The sequence below is a fragment of the Dryobates pubescens genome, chromosome 18, assembly GCF_014839835.1.
Source record: "Dryobates pubescens isolate bDryPub1 chromosome 18, bDryPub1.pri, whole genome shotgun sequence".
NCBI classification, from domain to species: Eukaryota; Metazoa; Chordata; class Aves; order Piciformes; family Picidae; genus Dryobates; species Dryobates pubescens.
The window spans coordinates 10,249,719-10,267,401 of NC_071629.1; the positions used below are offsets into that span (position 1 = coordinate 10,249,719).

At 46.9% G+C, this 17,683-nt stretch overlaps 3 protein-coding genes and 1 non-coding gene across 4 annotated transcripts; 1 reads left to right on the forward strand and 3 right to left on the reverse strand.

The window, feature by feature from the left end:
* Positions 1-1,431: 1,431 nt before the first annotated feature.
* SOWAHD (sosondowah ankyrin repeat domain family member D) lies at positions 1,432-2,478 on the forward strand. The gene has a single exon (XM_054169801.1). The coding sequence runs from the start codon at positions 1,432-1,434 to the stop codon at positions 2,476-2,478; it is 1,047 nt and encodes a 348-aa protein (XP_054025776.1).
* Positions 2,479-7,372: 4,894 nt separating this feature from the next.
* Positions 7,373-9,877, reverse strand: RPL39 (ribosomal protein L39). Its single transcript, XM_054169381.1, has 3 exons — positions 9,751-9,877; positions 9,312-9,415; positions 7,373-7,702 (listed from the first exon to the last, which is right to left on the reverse strand). The coding sequence occupies exons 1-3, from the start codon at positions 9,751-9,753 to the stop codon at positions 7,654-7,656; spliced, it is 156 nt and encodes a 51-aa protein (XP_054025356.1). The 5' UTR covers positions 9,754-9,877; the 3' UTR covers positions 7,373-7,653.
* LOC128898125 (small nucleolar RNA SNORA69) lies at positions 8,158-8,289 on the reverse strand. Its single transcript, XR_008462719.1, has one exon. It is a non-coding gene; the product is annotated as a small nucleolar RNA SNORA69 (small nucleolar RNA).
* A 566-nt stretch (positions 9,878-10,443) lies between the features above and the next one.
* Positions 10,444-17,555, reverse strand: UPF3B (UPF3B regulator of nonsense mediated mRNA decay). Its single transcript, XM_054169380.1, has 10 exons — positions 17,317-17,555; positions 17,035-17,141; positions 16,837-16,943; positions 15,258-15,356; positions 14,766-14,876; positions 14,241-14,284; positions 13,493-13,681; positions 12,844-12,995; positions 11,824-12,136; positions 10,444-10,993 (listed from the first exon to the last, which is right to left on the reverse strand). The coding sequence occupies exons 1-10, from the start codon at positions 17,494-17,496 to the stop codon at positions 10,847-10,849; spliced, it is 1,449 nt and encodes a 482-aa protein (XP_054025355.1). The 5' UTR covers positions 17,497-17,555; the 3' UTR covers positions 10,444-10,846.
* Positions 17,556-17,683: the final 128 nt, after the last annotated feature.

Below are 17,683 nucleotides of genomic sequence, written 5' to 3' on the forward strand. Positions count from 1 at the left end.
TGTTGGAGGAGAGCTAAAACTTAGGGAAGGTAAATAAAAAATGTTGAAGGGGCTGGCATTGGTCTTAGCTGCCTGACAAGCCATAAAATCACTTGGTGACAGGTCAGCCATGCTATGGATGTCTGAGGAGTCAGGGATAAGAAAGGCCTTGGGAGAAAGAAGACTAGGGGCTTTTAAGGCAGAGGAATTTGTCCTGGTTCTTAACAGAGTCAAGGTACAAACTGCTGGTGGCTGCAGCTGCCAACAACACTGGGCATGAGGCCTTGCTGGGAAGTGAAGCACAGTACAGAAAGTAGGCCAAAATCCCACTGGGTTGAAACGCTGGGTGTCAAAGGACAAAAACCACTGCCCTGTGCTGGGTCTTCATTGCAGCATGGAGACCCAACAGCCACTAGGAAAGCAGCCCCTTGGGGAAGTAACATCAGCCTTCCTGAGCATGGCATCACAGAGAAGCATTGTAATGGTGGAGGGCAATTGGGGCAGGGAGGGGCTGTGCAGCAGGTGCCTCAGCCAAGCACTTGAGCTTTGGGGTACCAGTAGGATGAGCAGCAGTGTCCCCAGGACTAGTGTTACGCATTATGTACGATGGCCACTGTAAACAGGGCCTGTCCCTAGGGTCTTGCTGAGAATGCTAAGACCGACTGAAGGCTTCTAATTACGCTTTTATTAGTTCCTTGGTTACAGCTTGAGCTAGATGCCTTTGGAGAGGGTTTCCTACCCCAGCTGACACCTCTCAGTTCAATCTATCACCCCATCCGTAAGTCTAACCTCAAATCCAATCACTGAAGTCTGGTCAATGCTCTCTTGATTTCTGATTGTTTTTCACTGTTGCTGGGCTGAAGTTACTGCCTTCTGAAGTTACTTTGATCTCTTGGAATTGTCTCCTTGGTCCTTATCTCCATTCTGCTCATACCTGCTGAATTCAGTGAGCTCCCTGTCAGCAGCATTAGTTCTATCAGAAGTTTACACTTGGTCACCTCTCATGGCCTAAGGCTTCAGCTACTTCAGCTACAGATGTTCAGGCACTAAAGCTAAACGAGACTATTTAGAGAGGAATACAGTTAATCACGTTTGCATTTGCAGCATTGGGCTGCCCAGGACCCCACACCTCAGCAGATCCACATGGTCCCACCTGCCCACTCACTCTGCCTCTGTGACACGGCAGGTGAGTGGGGCCCAGGGGGGCAGACAGCCGTGACCGTGGCCGTGCCTAACAGCCAGCAACAAACTCCGCGTGACCAAAGGTCAGCTGCACCACCCTGGCAGTGCAGCAGCGCCACAGATCTGCCGCCATGCCTGTCGTGCCCTCCCACCGTGCAAAGTCAGTTCCTCCTTTGCCAGTCGCTGTGGCAGGAAGTGTGTGGTGAGAGCTGGGGAGTGCGAGCTGCGTGGTGGTGGGGAACGGGCAGCCAGTCCTGCAGGAACACTGCCATGGCCCGGCAGGAGCAGGAGTGGGGCTCGGCAGAGCAGGAGGTAGCTGGCATTGCCCAGACATTCACCTCCCTGGAAGCTGCCCAGCCCCGAGCGGCAAGCCTAGCCCGCAGCTCTCACCTCTGGCCGGCTTCCATGAGGAGCAGGGAGCGTTTCCATTCACTGCGGAGGATGGACACCAGCAGGAGCGTCAGCTGGGGCAGCCCCAGCCTGGGAAGCTGGGGTAGGACTGCCGGTAGGCTCTCCATGGGCTTCAGCAGTACCCGGAGGAAGGAGCTGAAGGAAATCCTCCTGCAGAGCAATAGCCCTGGCAGCATCAAGAGGTTTGCCACTGCTCAGAAGACATCCAATGGCAGCAGTCTACTTGCAGGGCCACACCAAGAGCAGAAGCCTGAGCAGAGCCCTGAAGTGCTACCCCTTGCCCTGGATCCCCTCGAGCACGAGTGGCTGTTGACAGTGGCCCAGGGTGACGCAGACAACATTATGAGGCTGCTGGACCTGGATCCCAGCCTGCTGACCAGGAAAGACTTTGTGACAGGCTTCACTGCTCTCCACTGGCTCGCCAAGCACGGCCACTATGAGAGCTTCGTCAAGGTCATCTCCCATGCTCAGAAAAAGGGCTATCCAGTCAACGTCAACGTCCCCACAGCCAGTGGCGGGCTCACCCCCTTGCACCTGGCTGCCATGCAAGGACACGAGATGCTCATCAAAGTGCTGGTGGGAGCTTACGGGGCAGACACCAGCCGCAGAGACCACAATGGGCGCAAGGCTTGGCAGTACCTGACAGCAGACACCTCCAGGGAGCTGAAGGAGCTGGCGGGGGCCTTGGAGGATGACTTGGTCCAGCTGTGCACTCACAACAACAACAACAACTGTAAGTCATCCAGTGAGGCCAAGACAGGGCAGGACTGTGTGGACTCTGGGGCTGAGGGGAGAGCTCAGCACTCCCGTTCCTGGAGCCTGTCAAGCGTGCGGGCCCTTGTCAGACAGGTATATGCTTTCTTCTCTGAAGCTCCCCTGGCCCATTTCCCCACAAACCTGCGCTGAAGAGCAGCTAGAAGAGTCTGCAGGGGACTGGGCGTGTGGCAAGGGTCAGTGCTGTACTCTTGAGATGCCAGAGGCCTGGCAATGGACTGATGATGGAGAACCAACCCACCCTCCCCATCCCAACACTTCTTAGTGCATGCTTCTCTGCTGTCAGGCAGTGCAGGCACAGTCAAGCAGGCTGTGGCACCGAGCTGCAAATGCTTTCCAGCTCCCTGTCCACCTCCTCTGGGTTGCTGTTTGTTTATGGCAGACAAAGCTGTTTCTCAGTAAAGAGCTGGAATGCCTGGTTTGCTAGAGAAGGTCAGGCCCAGAGAAGTCTTTCAAAGTGCAAGAGAAGACCCCCTGGTAGCCCTTTGCTGAGTACCCCCATCCAGAGGAGCCTGAGATACTCAGCCCCACTGTGGATGAGGGCCAGAGCAGAGGAGGCAGGAATGACACCCAGTGGGGTGGCATTTTGCAGCTCACATGGGGACTGGAGTCCAGGAGCAGTTCTGGGAAGATGATTCATTGCTCAAACCAGGGATAAAAGTAGGAAGGCTGACAGATTACCTTTGTTGCTACTGAGGTTGTGCTCAAAAAAATGAAGCTCCTATGAAACATCGTGCAGCAGCATAACCCTGCATGGATGTGCTGGTACTTCTGCAAAAGAAAGGCAAAACCTCAGCTTGCCTGTTTGTGTTTTGTTCACCAAATGGAGCTCTGCCCAGCTGATTTTGACTCACTTTTCACATTCTGAAGGGCCAGGGTTGCTTCAAAACATCTTCAGAAAAACAACTGCCCCTTCCCCTTTTTCAATAGCATGAGACGGTTTTTGCTCCCTTAAATAGCAGTCCCATTTGAGAAGTGACTCAGATGGCAACTGGGGAGTTTTCTGTTCCACATCACAGTGGCAGCCCTTGCAGAAGACACCTTGCTTCAGAAGGGAGCCGTGGTTTCTTTCTGGGAATCTGCAGAGATGACCAAGAGACTCAAGATCATCTCGGGCCTGACTGTGTGGGTGGATTTCCCCCTTGATGCAGAAAAAATACAGGAGTAGCTCCCTCAGGGAAACTCGAGCCTGTGGCTTTCACAGACCCTGAACAAACCCTGTTTATATTCAGCTTGGGCTCTGAAATGCTGCTTGGACGCCAGAATAACCCAGTCTGCAGTAGACACTACATGGGAGAACAACCTCCAGATGAGCTGACAGTGATCTAGTGACTGTATAGTGTCCAGTCCAAGTGATTGAATGGACATACAGATGTGTCTGGACGTCTTTTTAATCACCAAGGTCAGCAACAGGGGCATAAAACCCACACTTGTAATGGATTTAGTGCCTAATCTACACCATTTTTGTAATGCTTTAATATATTAAAGACTAAAGCAACATAGCTCATTCCAGAACTTCTCTGGCCATATCCATGCCACAGGACAGCAGGCTGGCTTCTGGTCTGATCATACCAGCACAAACTCCACGAAAAGCACTGCTGTTGAAATGTGTGATCTTCAGTTCTGGTAACCAAAGTGCTGTTGATGAGATGAGAGAGCACATCTGATGAAGTGTGTTTGACCTGTTGGTCCTCTGTCACCCTTTGGCAGCAGCGTGCCAAAGGAGAGGGCGCAGGATCACTCTTCCATTTTATTCTAAGGCACAGAGTATACAATGGAATTACTGAGAATTTCCTTGAAGGAGCTGCTTCCTTGACATCTGTACCTGCAGCTTAGTCATGCTCTACCAGGAAACCTTCTGTGTCCCTACCGCCTCCTCTGATCTGGGCCCCATGCCTAGCAGGGCTGTGCCTTAGGCTCCCATGGACAGGGGTTCCCAGCAAAAGTGGGGTTTGTGTTGCACTTTGAAGGACTTCAGTATTCCATCTGAAAATAAAATTGAACTGGCAAATGCCACACTTAATATGACTGACTGATTTTTAGTACTTGCCTCCCCTGACAGCTAACCAAACCCCTCTGAAGGCAGCTTTTTGCCCTTTTGATTGCAGGTTTGAGAAGCTATATTCTGCTCTTAGGGAAGTTAGGCAGGTGCTTAGGAGGGAGCAAGACCAGAGCCCTGCTTCTCTGGTGGGGTGTTACAACACACTCATCAAAGGCCTGTGAGGCCTCCACAAAGCAAAGCAGGGAGAGGGCAAAGAGAGCTGCCACAGGAACAGAAATCATTCAACCCCAAAGGTATTTGTATTAGTTAAGATTCTGCAGAAGACTGATTTTGACAGAATCAAAGCATATATCTGGTTGGAAGAGACCTCAAAGATCATGCAGTCCAACCCTCAACCCAGCACTGAAGGGTCAACGCTTAACCATGTGCAAGGTCCACATACCGCTTGAGCACCCCCAAAGACAGTGACTCCACCACTGCCCTGGGAAGACCATTCCAATGGTTGATAACCCTCCCTTGTGAAGAAATATTTCCTAGCATTCAGCCTAAATCTCCCCTGGCAGAACTTGTTACCATTTCCTCCAGCCTTGTCACTTGTCATCAAGGAGAAGAGGATACCCTTTCCTTGCTCCAACCTCCCTTCAGGTAGTTGTAGAGAGCAATGAGGTCTCCCCTTAGCCTCCTCTTCTCTAGACTGAACAGCCCCAGCTCCCTCAGATGCTTCTTGTAGGTCATGTGCTCCAAGCCCTTCACCAGCCTTGTTGCCCAATTTGTACTAAATTTACTTTGTGCTATCCCTTAATATCCAATTTGAAAAGCAGCTTCAGTTGAATGTGGTAAAAAGAATACAAGGGGTTGTTTTCCAAAGCAGCTCTTAGACACAATTAAGAAGTTTGGAGCAGCTTTGCCTACCAGCAGTGATGGGGAGAGGCAGGAGGCAGTTTGCAAGGCTCAGGGCTAATCTTCAATCCTCAGCAGCGCTGTTATTTCCTAAAGAGTTGCTTCAAAGAGCACGGAAGGGATTTAAAAACCATTGGGGTAAAAGTGTTTGCAGCACGTGGGCCTGCCTTGAAACATTTCAACAGCAATGCTGTTTGCTGCTTTCCTGTTGCAGTGACTTAGTGCTTCCCCCTCATAACAAAGTAGAAACTAGACTCTTACCAGACAGGAAAAGCTAGAAAGCACCTCTCAATTGTCCTGAAGTTAACAAAAACTGTAGCCCTGCTCTCCTGTGCTCACAGAAACCTCCAGCACACCTCACGAGGGAGAGTTTGTCATGAGCTCTGAGGTGTGTATTTGTTATGCATTTACAGTGTGCTTGACATATGCTGTTGCACAGCTTTATTTGCTACAAACTCTAATCTGGAGGAGATAAATCTATTTACCTGCAACATGAAAAGCAGCAACACAGTAGGTGTGGCAGCCTGAAGCTTCCTCAGGAAGTTGCTACCAAGGAACTGAGCCACCCCATCAGGCTGAACCCAGAACACAGCACCTCCACAGCTGTCAGCGTTAGGATGGGCTTTGCTTTAGTAATTTTCTGCTGACCAGAGTATGTGTCCCAGGTCTACACTGTGGAAGGGAAAGCAGCAGCAGCCATGCAGGACTTACTGAACCACAGCCTCCTCCTCCACTTCCCTACAGCAAACGGGTGATGTTTCGCCATCCCTAGCAGAGGCCAGCTTCCCAGAGATGGACTGCCAGCTACTCTGAGTGGTTTAATCCTTTCTTTCCTCTCCAGTTTGTTAAATAGCTACCAACTCTTGAGTTAGTACTCTTCTGCTGAAAATGTTTTAAGTTGCACTTGTGGCTTGCATCAAGACCAACTTATCAAGCCAAGAGAGCTCCACACCAAACTTAGGTTGTTACATATGCTAGAGAACATGCAGAGATGATGTACTGGCTACAGCACTGCATTTTGTAGATACATCTGCTGCCCTTCTTATATTCTTCCCCAAGTGAAACATCCATTCACCTGGTTATTCCACTTCCCAGCCAGGACCTTAATCCCATGCTCTACAGCCATCCTGCCCCACACCCTACCTGACAGCAGGGGACAGAAGTTGCCCTCCTCAGGTGACCATAGCTGTGAGGCTCACAAGGAGCCACCTGCAGGTAGTGCAAGTGGGTGTCCAGGGGCAGCCTTGTTGCTCAGGTAGAGAAGGGGTTGTCTTGACATGCAAGTACCCTGACAGGATTCTTAGTTCCACATTCTTGCTCCCTGACAGTATCTTTACAGTACTTCTGGGCATAGAACATTATAGTTTCAACACTGGCAGTTCAGACATGCTTTTCTAAGAACTTGAGAAGGTTATAGGCCCAGCTATGCTTTACTGCCTGCTCTACCTTGGATATCCAAGGACCAGATGGGAGGCAATGGTGGAGAAGAGAATCTGATAGAAGCCAGCCATAAGTAACACACATGCATCCAATGTGTAAACATGTGACAGAGCCAGGTGACTGGAGATTGTCTTGGTTTAGTGAAAGGTTTTAGTCTGGATTCCCTTCACTGAGCACAGCACACCTCCACTGGGAAGCCACCTTACCCTAGAAGACCCATAAAAATGCACCCAACAGCTATACAGATGCTCCTTTAGCAAGTTCTGACAATGCTTACTTTGCTTAGTAACATTTCATACATCTACCACAAATTAAATCCAGTCTTCTCTGGGCTAGTAAGAGACCAACACTGAACAGTTACTGTAGCCACAATGGTCTCTGGATCATAATGTGGTCTGTTTTCCAAATGTGCCTCAAAAGACTTATTGTCTATTAGAAGTCTTCAAATTAACTCCTCAAAAATCAGTTGTGACCCTTTTCTTTAATTAGAAATTAAAAAAAAATAAAAATCAATATACTTTGCTCTTAAAAGGTTTACAGGAAGTAAAAAGGAAGACACAGCCTATCTGAAAAGAGCTGCTAAGGCTTCTTGTCACACCAAGTGAGATTATATTCACAACGACGTTAAGATTTTGTTGTGTCACTTTCCCACCACACATGTATGAAATAACTTCAACCAAGCCATTCAGGTTCATATTTATTAGTAAGCCTGTACACTGTCAATACTTGTGATGGTGCCTCAAAAACAGAACACTAATAGAACACAGTCTCCATGTTTCAGACACAGATTGCTTCCAAGATTTTAACATCGACATGCCAGCCTAGCTTACAGAAACCCCAAGCACTGGGGATTGCAGTCCAGCACTACAGAAGGAATCACTTGGGTGTTGCCGAACAGCGTAGGGGGCGGATCCATCTGACGCAGAAAGACAAGTGTTATTAGAGTTCCCAGGGGACAGTCTTTTTTACAAGCCCAGTTTGGTCCTTCTCCAGTGTCTCCTTTTGGAGTTGTACCTAAGACACAAGCAGTGTAAATTAGCAAAGTGCACGCACACATCTGAAGATCCACGTGGACTGAAACCACTTGAGTTAGCTCAGCACTGAAGGACTGAAATCTTGCTTTCAGCCCAGAAACCATCAACAATAATCAGCTCTCTGCTCATTTTTGACAATTTCTATCTCTGTCTACTTTCTTCATTTACCAAACCAAACAGCACATTGCTACTACTGAACCTAAACCCCAAAGAAATAAAGATACCTGCAAGGCACATCAGCACTGGGGGTGAATATCCTATCTCCTCTTTTGAAGACAAAACCTGTGATGTCATATCAATTCCCCAATGACAATGAAAACTAACTCTGGAAGGTAGTTCGTAGTCTAACACAAGAAGCACCGCTTTTGGTGAGCGTATGAAAGCAGAGCAGCATATGGAAAAGGCCCTTTTCAAGGGAAGCATTTATGAGTATCTACTTGTCCATGTTAAAAACAAATAGTTTCACCACTGTACAGGTGAAAGCAAAGCCAGCATTAACAGGGTTACTCTCAGCAGGAAAATGGCAGTACTCCCACAGAATGAAGCACTGCAATTGCAGCCTGCTTTAGCACACTTTGGATAACACTGATAAAAAAAAGACTGAAGTGCCCCAAGACAGAAAGTCATGATTTTGCTCCATAGTAAAGTATTCCAAAGTACTATGACTTAACTAAAACAGAACTCAGTTGTAAGGTGATATCTGGAAGACAAGGATACAGCTGGAGCCACACAAGTACAGGAACAAAACCTGACAATTCTGTGCCCTTTCACCACCCAAGGCAACCACTGCTACTGTCACTCTTCCCACTACTTAGGACAAAAAGCAATCTAGGGGGAAAAAATCCTGTTCCCTTAAGTCGTCTAGACAGGGAAGCACACAAGATAAAAAGCTAGCTGCACAGTGTGAGGGAGCCAAATAATACTGGCTGAAACTCTGAAACCAGAGGGCTTCATACACATCTGGCATTTTGCACTGTTCTCCAACTGTGTTTTCCTAAATACGCTAAATACAATGCTTGAAAACACCTGGGGCAAACAAAAAGGAACTGGTGCAAATTAAATCTGCAGTCTTACACCACGGATCTCATGCTATCCATTTTATCTCCTATACACCCAACAAGACCATTGCGCTCTTACACACAGCCTTCTGTATCTCAGAAGAGCGACACTCAGTTCCTCGCAATGGCAGGGACCCAGAAGGGCAGCTCTGAGAAAGGGCAAAGGTGCAGAGACAGTGAAAGTCTGAAGCAGACAAGCTGCCAGGGTACAAATTCTGGAATTAATTATCCCCATGCTTTCAGTTTCAACATGCTGTGGATACCTGCAGAGCACTGGGAAGATATGAACTGCTACGAAAGGAACAGCAGGGGAGCCCTACGCTACCTCAGGGGAACACAGCCGGCCGACAGTATCTGCTGGTCTGTCTCCACTAGCATGCGTGCGGCACTCGCGGCCACAAAACCACGCTTCTGCTTGCACAAACGCTTTCACACAATCAGCATCTGCCTGCATACCCCACGGGCGGCCTGGCTTAGAGTTAGAGCCTGTGCGGCTGCAGCTCCTTAGAGAGCAACAGCCAGCCTCATTACCTGATCTTATTGCCCGTTTTCATGCGAATCCATTGCGGGATGGGCCGGTTCTGCTTTTGCTTCTTAGCAAGGAAGCGTTTGATCTTGAACGTCTTGTGGGACGACTAGAAGAGAGAGCAACCATTAGACCCACACGGCCGCCCGCATGTAATCCCGGCTCGCAGCCGGGCCCAGGCCGGCTCTCTCGGGGGAGCTCAGGCGCACCACCGTAGGAGGGAGGCTCCGCAGAGCAAGGCTCCGGCACCACCCCCGCCGCCCCGCGCGGTGAGCCGTAGGGCCTCAGCCAACCAGGGAAAGGAAAGATGCCCCCGGGGTTCTCCCGCTCCGCCGCGGCCGCTCCACCCCACGGTCTGCCTCCCGGGAATCCCAAGCCAGCCAGCGGCGGCGAGAAAGCCCGCGGTCTCGCGGCACGGCAGCGGATGGCTGCCGATAGTCTCACCATGGCGAGGAGATGCCTGGCGTCCCGGCGATGGCGGCGGCGGAAGAGGCGGAAGGGGCTGGGACAAGCGGCGACAGAAAGGCGGGGTGCGGCTCGGGTTCCGCGGGCACAGCACCCCCTGGCGGCTCGGCGGCCCGGACCCGGCGCAGACGGAGCTGAGTGAGGGACGGCGGCAGGACGGGTTTCTGCGAGTTTATTTGGTTTAGTACAAAAGAGCTATGGCTAAAATTCGCTAGCTTAGGGGAGCTGCTACTGGTGGTCTCTTTCTGGGCTGTAAAACAATACTTCAAGTTATAAGGGAAGATGAAGCAGTACCGAGAGGGCAGGAGTTAGGAAACAGTTTAGACTCTACAGAAGGGAGAACGCTGGAACGGAACAGGATGCTCAAACCAGCTACATTTGATGAAAAATAAGCATTTCAACGTAGGTAGACTTTACACAAGAATTTGTCAAGAAGTATTCCAATATTAAGCCAGCTTATTCATACACTCCAACTTAGTTACTTTATCCAGAGAACTGAAGAGGAAGGGCTCTCCCTCCCTCACACTGTTACAGCAACGCCAGATGTTCTCTCAACAGGCCCAAGGGCTCTTGTGCACTGGTACCTCAACAACCCCAGCCTGCGGACCTGCCTCACTACTAGACTGACATAATTCAGCTATCACTGCCTCAAGTAGGAACACCACACAACACCTGCATTAACTCCAAGCAGCTTTCAGTTTGCTCTGCCGAAGTGCATCCAACTCTGGCTCCAATCACTTTATAGTAAAGCTCTGGCTTTAGATCCAGGTGTCATCTCCTGACCACATGACTCATTTATTGTCATACTTAAGGCCATAAAGTCTTTCTACTTTGCAAAGATTCTCTTCTCTGTGTAGTTAGATGCTGGGAAAATAAATTCAAACAACTGAAAATACAATGAGAACACATTTCAAATTCCGAATCTACAGCTGAGGTTTTTAACCAGAAACATCCAACAGCACAACGCCCCCTTTTCTTCCTTTGTTCCTTCTTTGCTTCGAAGGCACTTCTGGATTGCGTAGTACATGCTCTTTGGCTGCACAGACAGTCAGAACACATAAGGCTTGCATGCTAGTCACTCCTCTTCCTTCACATTACTGCTCTCACTCTCTTGTTTCTTATCCGCTCCCTGCTCTATGGGCTTTGCGGCACTGTCTTCATACTGACACAATCTGCTTCGGCTTCGCGCTCCCGGCTGGTACAGCTGCATTGCTGGGCGATCCTGAAATAAATCAAAGCTATTTAGACTCTTTCATAGCCCCACGCTATCATGGTTACTATGGCATCAGTAATATGAGAAATAGCTCAAATTCAAACTTTTCAAGGTGCTCTAATTTAAGTTATTCCGTCGTGGTGGCAATGTAACTTCCACCACCTCAAATCATGTCTGTCTGTGTTGCAAGGAAATATTCCTGTTCAAGCCACAAAGAACACTGCACATAGCTGAAAGTACAGTTTCCTCCTGAAATGCTCACCCTCTCTCAGAAAAGGGGCCAGCTTCACACATTCTTCAACACCTTGAGTTTCATTTGTACCCCATAATGCCCCAAATGACATGGAAAACTTGCATACTGATGCTGCAAACCCAGAGTATATAAAACTAGACCCAAGACATTATTTTCTGAGTCTACAGGAGATCTCTTATATTCTGCATGTAGCAGTCATATCCCAGTTTTGGAGGAACCTGTTCAGTCACATCCATTTTGAGATCTATTTTTAGGCACATATAAGACCAGTAGAGATCACTAATGCTCTACCAACACTTAAGCATACAGCCTACAGCTGTGTAAGTTAGCAAATAAAAGTTAGCAAAGGAAAAGGGATCCTTGGGCCATCTTGGCTTAATTCTTATACGGTGACAAGAAATACCACAAACAGTTTAGCAAAGTTCAGTGGACTAACAGGCAAACTTTCTAGCAATGGCAGAGTTTGTTACCAGAACAAGAAGTTTCAACAAAGAAACCATGTGGTTCTTTCCTTGAAGTGCTTTTATTCTCAACCCCACAAACTGGTCCCTATGACTCAGCACATGAATTTAAAGAAATCCAGCACCTTGTTTCTGATACGATCCCTCTTAATTGTATCTTCTTTTTTATCGTCTTTGGTTACTTTCTCAGATTTGTCCATGCTGCTGGTAAAGTCTGTAAGATCACTTTTCTTTCCCTTTTCTCTGAGTAAGTCTCTTTCCTTTTTCACCTCTTCTTCTTTTCTTCTATAAACCTTCTCTTTCTCAAAGCGCTCTTTCTGCCTCCGACGCTCCTCTTCTTGGCGTCTCAGTTTCTCCCTCTGTGCTCTCTCATATTCTCTGTCTCTTTCAAAATCTCTATCTCGGTCCCTGTAGTCCTTTACACACTCATCTTCTGATCTGTATGAAAACAAAACTGAAAATTAAGCTTAAAAGGTATATCAAACAGAGCTGGGAGATCAATGTAATACTGGTGTAAATGTGCAATACGAAGATGACACACTGGTAGATTCTAGGGAGCTTTTGGGAAGCTGCAACAAGCTGAGTCATGCATGGTAACCAGAGATGACAATGATTGCTAGGACTTCCCAGCCTTCTACTCACATAGCTGGCTGAGTCTTGTCTGGATTGGAAAAACACCTGAATGTGTGTCTCATCGCTATTTCTCACATGGCAGAGCCAAACCTTGAACAGATCACGGAGCTGCTGAGAATTACACTTTCCACTTTGACCTTCTACAGGGTTTAAAGGGACTAGTAACTGGAGTGCACCTCTCCTCTTGCTATACTTGTAATTCTTTCATTGCAAGGACAACGTTCACAGCCTGCTGCAGGTCACCTACACCTGGGCTTCCTTTGTGGAGTTCCTACAGTAAGTTGTAAAATAGCACAGTTTGCCCACTAGTGAAGATTTGTCATGTAATTCATACAGCTTTCTGTAATCACGGGGATGTGCACTGCCCCAGAGAACACGCCCCGTGCCCTGTACAGAAAAACAATTTGAAAGGAAATTTCAAAACACAGTCATGGCAGAGCAGCCTAAGCCTCAGTATGATCAGGAAACAAGTTAGATATACATATATAGATTTATAGCAAGTACTAGAATACTTTTTTGCCTTCTCTTCTTTTGTCTCCCCATCAGATCGTTTGGCAGATGCACTACTCGCATTTTTTTCCTCCCTCAGAGCCTCTTTTTCCAGTTTCTTGGATTTTTCTTTTCTCTCCAAGTCTTTTTCATCTTTTTCAGGCTTCTTAAGTAGCTACAAAGAAAACAGAAGTCTCAACTAAAAAGCTCACTCTAATACATTTTGTCTGGCACAACACCGAAATTGCGTCAAAGGAACCATAGTCCAGTAAGAAATAAACACTTAAGTAATATTACTGCAAATGGTAGTATTTCTAAAAGCTGGAGTGTATGAGTAAGCATAGCCCACAGAGCAGACTAGGATTTTTTTTTCTCCTAAACCAGGCCATTTTAGAAAGCTTAAAAATAGTCTCCGTTCCATAGTGAATTCACAATTCTGTTTACCACAGCATGTACAACAGTCACAGGACAAAAGCTTTAAATATTACTATGAAGTATTACAGCATGTAAACCTTTACAATGCCTAGTATTGAATATTACAAAAAAGTGATAGTTGACTAACACCAAACTCGTGATTTTTCACACAATACTCAAAGCACAGTTGGAAAGACTGATATACAAATAATAGGGGAAAGGGAGTGTAACAGTTTATAATAAAGAACTGTTCTAGACCTTAATCTTTGGTTCTTCTTTTGATCTGTCTCTTTCTTTTTCTGGGCATCTGTCTACTTTCTTCAGTTTTTCTGCTTCCTTTCTCTTCCTCCTCTCCTCCTCCTTCCATTTTCTTCTTTCTTCTTCTCTTTGTCTTTTCCTTTCCAATTCTCTCCTCCTCCTCTCTTCTCTTTTTTCTTCTCTCAGTCTCTGTGTGTGTAAATGCAAAGAGAAATCATGCATTTCCACACTAGAAAATACCACCTCAAAAGCTCTCCTATTATAAGCAAACAAAAAAATTCTGTTGTTCTGTTGTGAACTTGAACATGTAAGAGCAGCATTTGACTTTTCTTTCTTCTCATTGATAAGCCTCAAGTTTTACTGTCTTAAAAACCCACAATGATACATTCAGCCTTTGTCATTCTATTTTTAATTAAATCTTCCCCATCTGTGACTTTCTCCATTGCTAAGCATCAAAATGAGATTATGTGTCAGGAGAAAAATCATATATAACATCTCAGACATAACTGCATTGAAAATTGAAGTATTGAAGATATGAATCTGGCTTGGAAGTGCCACAAGAGACATTTAACTATGACCAGAACACAACGAAGCACAACCATCCTTACACAGGCCAGTGTTGTAACAGTTCAAAACAAGTAAGATGTTAACAAATAACTAACATACACACCGCAGTATACACAACCCATGCTTTAAATTATTGAGCTGTACTTGCAAGCAACAAGAAGATTCTGGAGATAAGTCTTACCTGTTTATTTTTCAAGAAGTTCAATAAAGGAGTAGTCTTTTTAGCTAAAGAATATATAAAACAAATGTAAACAATTTGCCTTATTCAACATTGCAATACCTACAACAAAACCCTGTATGAAATGAAGGAGCCTTATGGATTATCCAGCCTATCTCCTCCCACATACAGCAGTGAAAAAAGGATTCCAATCCCATCCCTGAACAGTGGGGAGTATGAGGATTGCATAAACTTCTTCAGGACACTACTGTGACATACAGTACACCAATCTGTAAATGGATAGTCATCTGCATTAGGCCTTTTTCAGCTTGAAACAGGCAGAAATGTTACCATACAAAAGTTAAACCTAGAACAGAATTTAGAGCATGGGAGCAAAACAAAATACACTGAATAACATTAGCCTAAAGGTTTGCAAGCACATAAAAGAAGTCAGTCTCCTCCAGGTTGAGAAATCACAGCTTCAAATTACACCACATACATGTCTTTGCGCTCTAGCAAAATGTAACTGTAGTACATGGATTTCCATACCTATTAGCTCTTTGTTTCTTGCCTCTATTTCCTCCAGCAATGTTTCAGGAGTGGAGGTTAATTTTTCATCATCTGCACTGTAACTTTCCAAAAACTTCTTGTACTCTGGATCTACAAGGAAGGGGAAATAGGAAGGCAGGAAGTGGGGGGAGGGGGGGAGGGGGGGAAGGGAAAACAAACAAAGAAATACTGTGACATGAAAATAATCTGCACTGCACACTGCTGGAAGTCTGGGTTAGATTTGCATGAGGTGTGTTGGTTACGTCACCTTTTCATCAGCTGGCAGCTCTCAAATGAGCAGCAGCATTACATTTGTCTAGAATAACTGTACTTAATAGATTTGCAACTGACAAAGCAGTGCTGATACAACTTCACATGTAATTAAGCAAACATTCTATTGATAAACTGCAATATCACAGTAAAAACATTATATTAGAATTACTGCTATGGCTTTGAAGTCTACACATGCAAAAAACAAACTAGCTGTTATACCATCTTCAATGGTTCCAGTTTTGGCATCCTTTTTCTTACTCTTCTTTTTTGCAGCTTTCTGGAAAGGTGCAAACTCAACTATGGCAGCATATTCCTGACCTGTTAAGGAGAGGCAACATCACATTAAAATAGAGATGACACAGATATAAAATAAAAGAGTATATGTCCATGTCTAAAGCTGGAAGATAAGCCTCACAAGAAATATGCAATACCAGAAAAGACTACTTGGACAGTATGAAAAATAATTGTTGTATTTTGAAAGCCCTTTCTTAAAAATACATTTTAGAGCTAGCAGAATTCATGGACTAAACACTCAATTAAAGAGTGAATTCACGGGCTCACAAACACCACCAGATTTAACAGTGCTCATAACTGTCAATTCAGCCACCTCAGCTACACCACGCCACATAACATCCTCATTCAACAGAAAATGCTTCACCCATTTTGCAAGTAGAAGAGAATATTTTAAGTTAACAGAACTGAGGCAAATCTCAGTTTTGGTAAAATACACTAGAGTGTCACAAGTTACATGCAGGCTTTGAAGTGCCACCTTCTCACAAGAATTCTACATTCATGGCTGCATAAAGCCAGTACTGCTGTTGTGTATGGCAAGCTGCTACACTGCAAACCAGGTGCTTTTAGAACCTTGTCATGCAAACCTGCTAAGTAAGGAAGAATCTTGTGGACAGAGTTTTGCATCATATAAAACATGTGGCTAGATGGAATATAAAACACATGTAGCTGAAACAAAGTTCAAGGTGAAATCCTTGGCCTACTGAAGCCAGCAGGAAGATTTATGTTAAATTTACGTATTTAGCAAAAGCTTTAAGAACTACCAATGAGAGACTAACAACTTTTAGTGCCACCCAACGTAAGCAGTGTAGAAAACCAAACTTTAAAAACCATGAGATGTACTGAATACCTATTTAGAAAAGAGCTAAGTGGCAACTAAATGCTTGGACATTTAACTAATAAACAAAGTATTTGTTTCTTACAGACTAATCTCTCCAGAGAGCCGTTGGTTTCACAGCTTAAGACTGAAAGGAACGAGATGTTCCTTTCACTGAATTAAGACTGAGTTGTAAATCGGGACAGGTAATAACTGGAATTAAAACGTGACCAAACAGTAAGTCACACTGTTAAATGCATACAGAACAGGTGCAGGGAACTGCACAAGGTGGTACCAATGACCTCTGCTTCATTTAGTTAGGACAGTGACACCATCTACCCACTTTCACTTTCCAGGCTTTACACTCAGGTATGACAATGCAAGTATCAACCTCCATAATGCAGCAACTAGTTTTATACTGACACCACTACAATCTTGATGTATACTTAACCGTGCTTTAGACAAAAACACACAAACTTTGTTTAGAAATACACAGAATTAATTTTTGATTAGTTTCCACAAAGCATAAGACCTTTTCTTTGTTCTTTGAAATAGTGCATGACAAAACCCAAACAAGTCAGAAGTGTCACGTTAGGCTGCTCACAGGCAGGCATCCCTCTAAAATCAAACGAGCACACTGTGCACACACCAGGGAAAAGGCAAACACAAAACCGAGCACAGCTCACTTGCCTTTGTGGTCGACAAAAACATAGCCGTCAAAACGATCCCTGAAGAGGACTATGTCTTCCTGGTTTTTGAAGTTGATGTAGGCTCTCGAGAACATGTGAGGGTACAAGCTGCAGAAAGACAAGACCGAGAGAGCCAGGCTGAAGAGGAGGCGGCACCGGCGCCTCTTGGAAGCCGGCCGGGGGGGCCCGGTGGCCGTACCTGGAGTCGTTGGCGAAGAACTCGAAGTAGTCGTGCTCGGGCAGGGGCTGGAGGTGCTCCTCCAGTTGCTCCTTCGTCAGGCTGGGCGGCAGACGGCGGATCACCACCTGCAGCACGGCGACGGTGGTTAGGGCGACCCACAGCGACGGGGACCGGCTCAGCACGGCCGCTACCCTTCTCCTCCTTCCCGGGGCGGCCCCAGCTCTCCCCTCAACAGCCGCCGAGCCAGACCCGTTACCGCGGGCGCCAGAGAACCCACCCCTAGCAGCGCGCAGGCCCCACCTTGCTCAGCGTCTCCTTCTTGTCCTTGGGTCGCTCGAGGCGGTCGAGCTCGGCTCCGCCGGCCCTGCCATCCGTGCCGGTGGCGGTCCCCGGTCCCGTCCCTGTCCCCAGCAAGGCCCCTGGCCCGGCGCCGGGCCCGCGGCGCTCCTTGGGCCTTGCGTTTTCCTTGTCCTCCTTCATCCCGGGCCGCGGGACAGCGCCGCGCGCCCCCGCCCGCCCATTGGCCGCCGCACCTCTCGCGCGACTGCGCCTCGCAGGGCCACGAGCCGCGCCCTCGGCCGAGGCCTGGCTGCCGTGGCCCTGCCGGCCTACAGCTCCCGGTATGCTCTGGGTCCCACCGGACTACGGCTCCCGGCATGCATCAGGT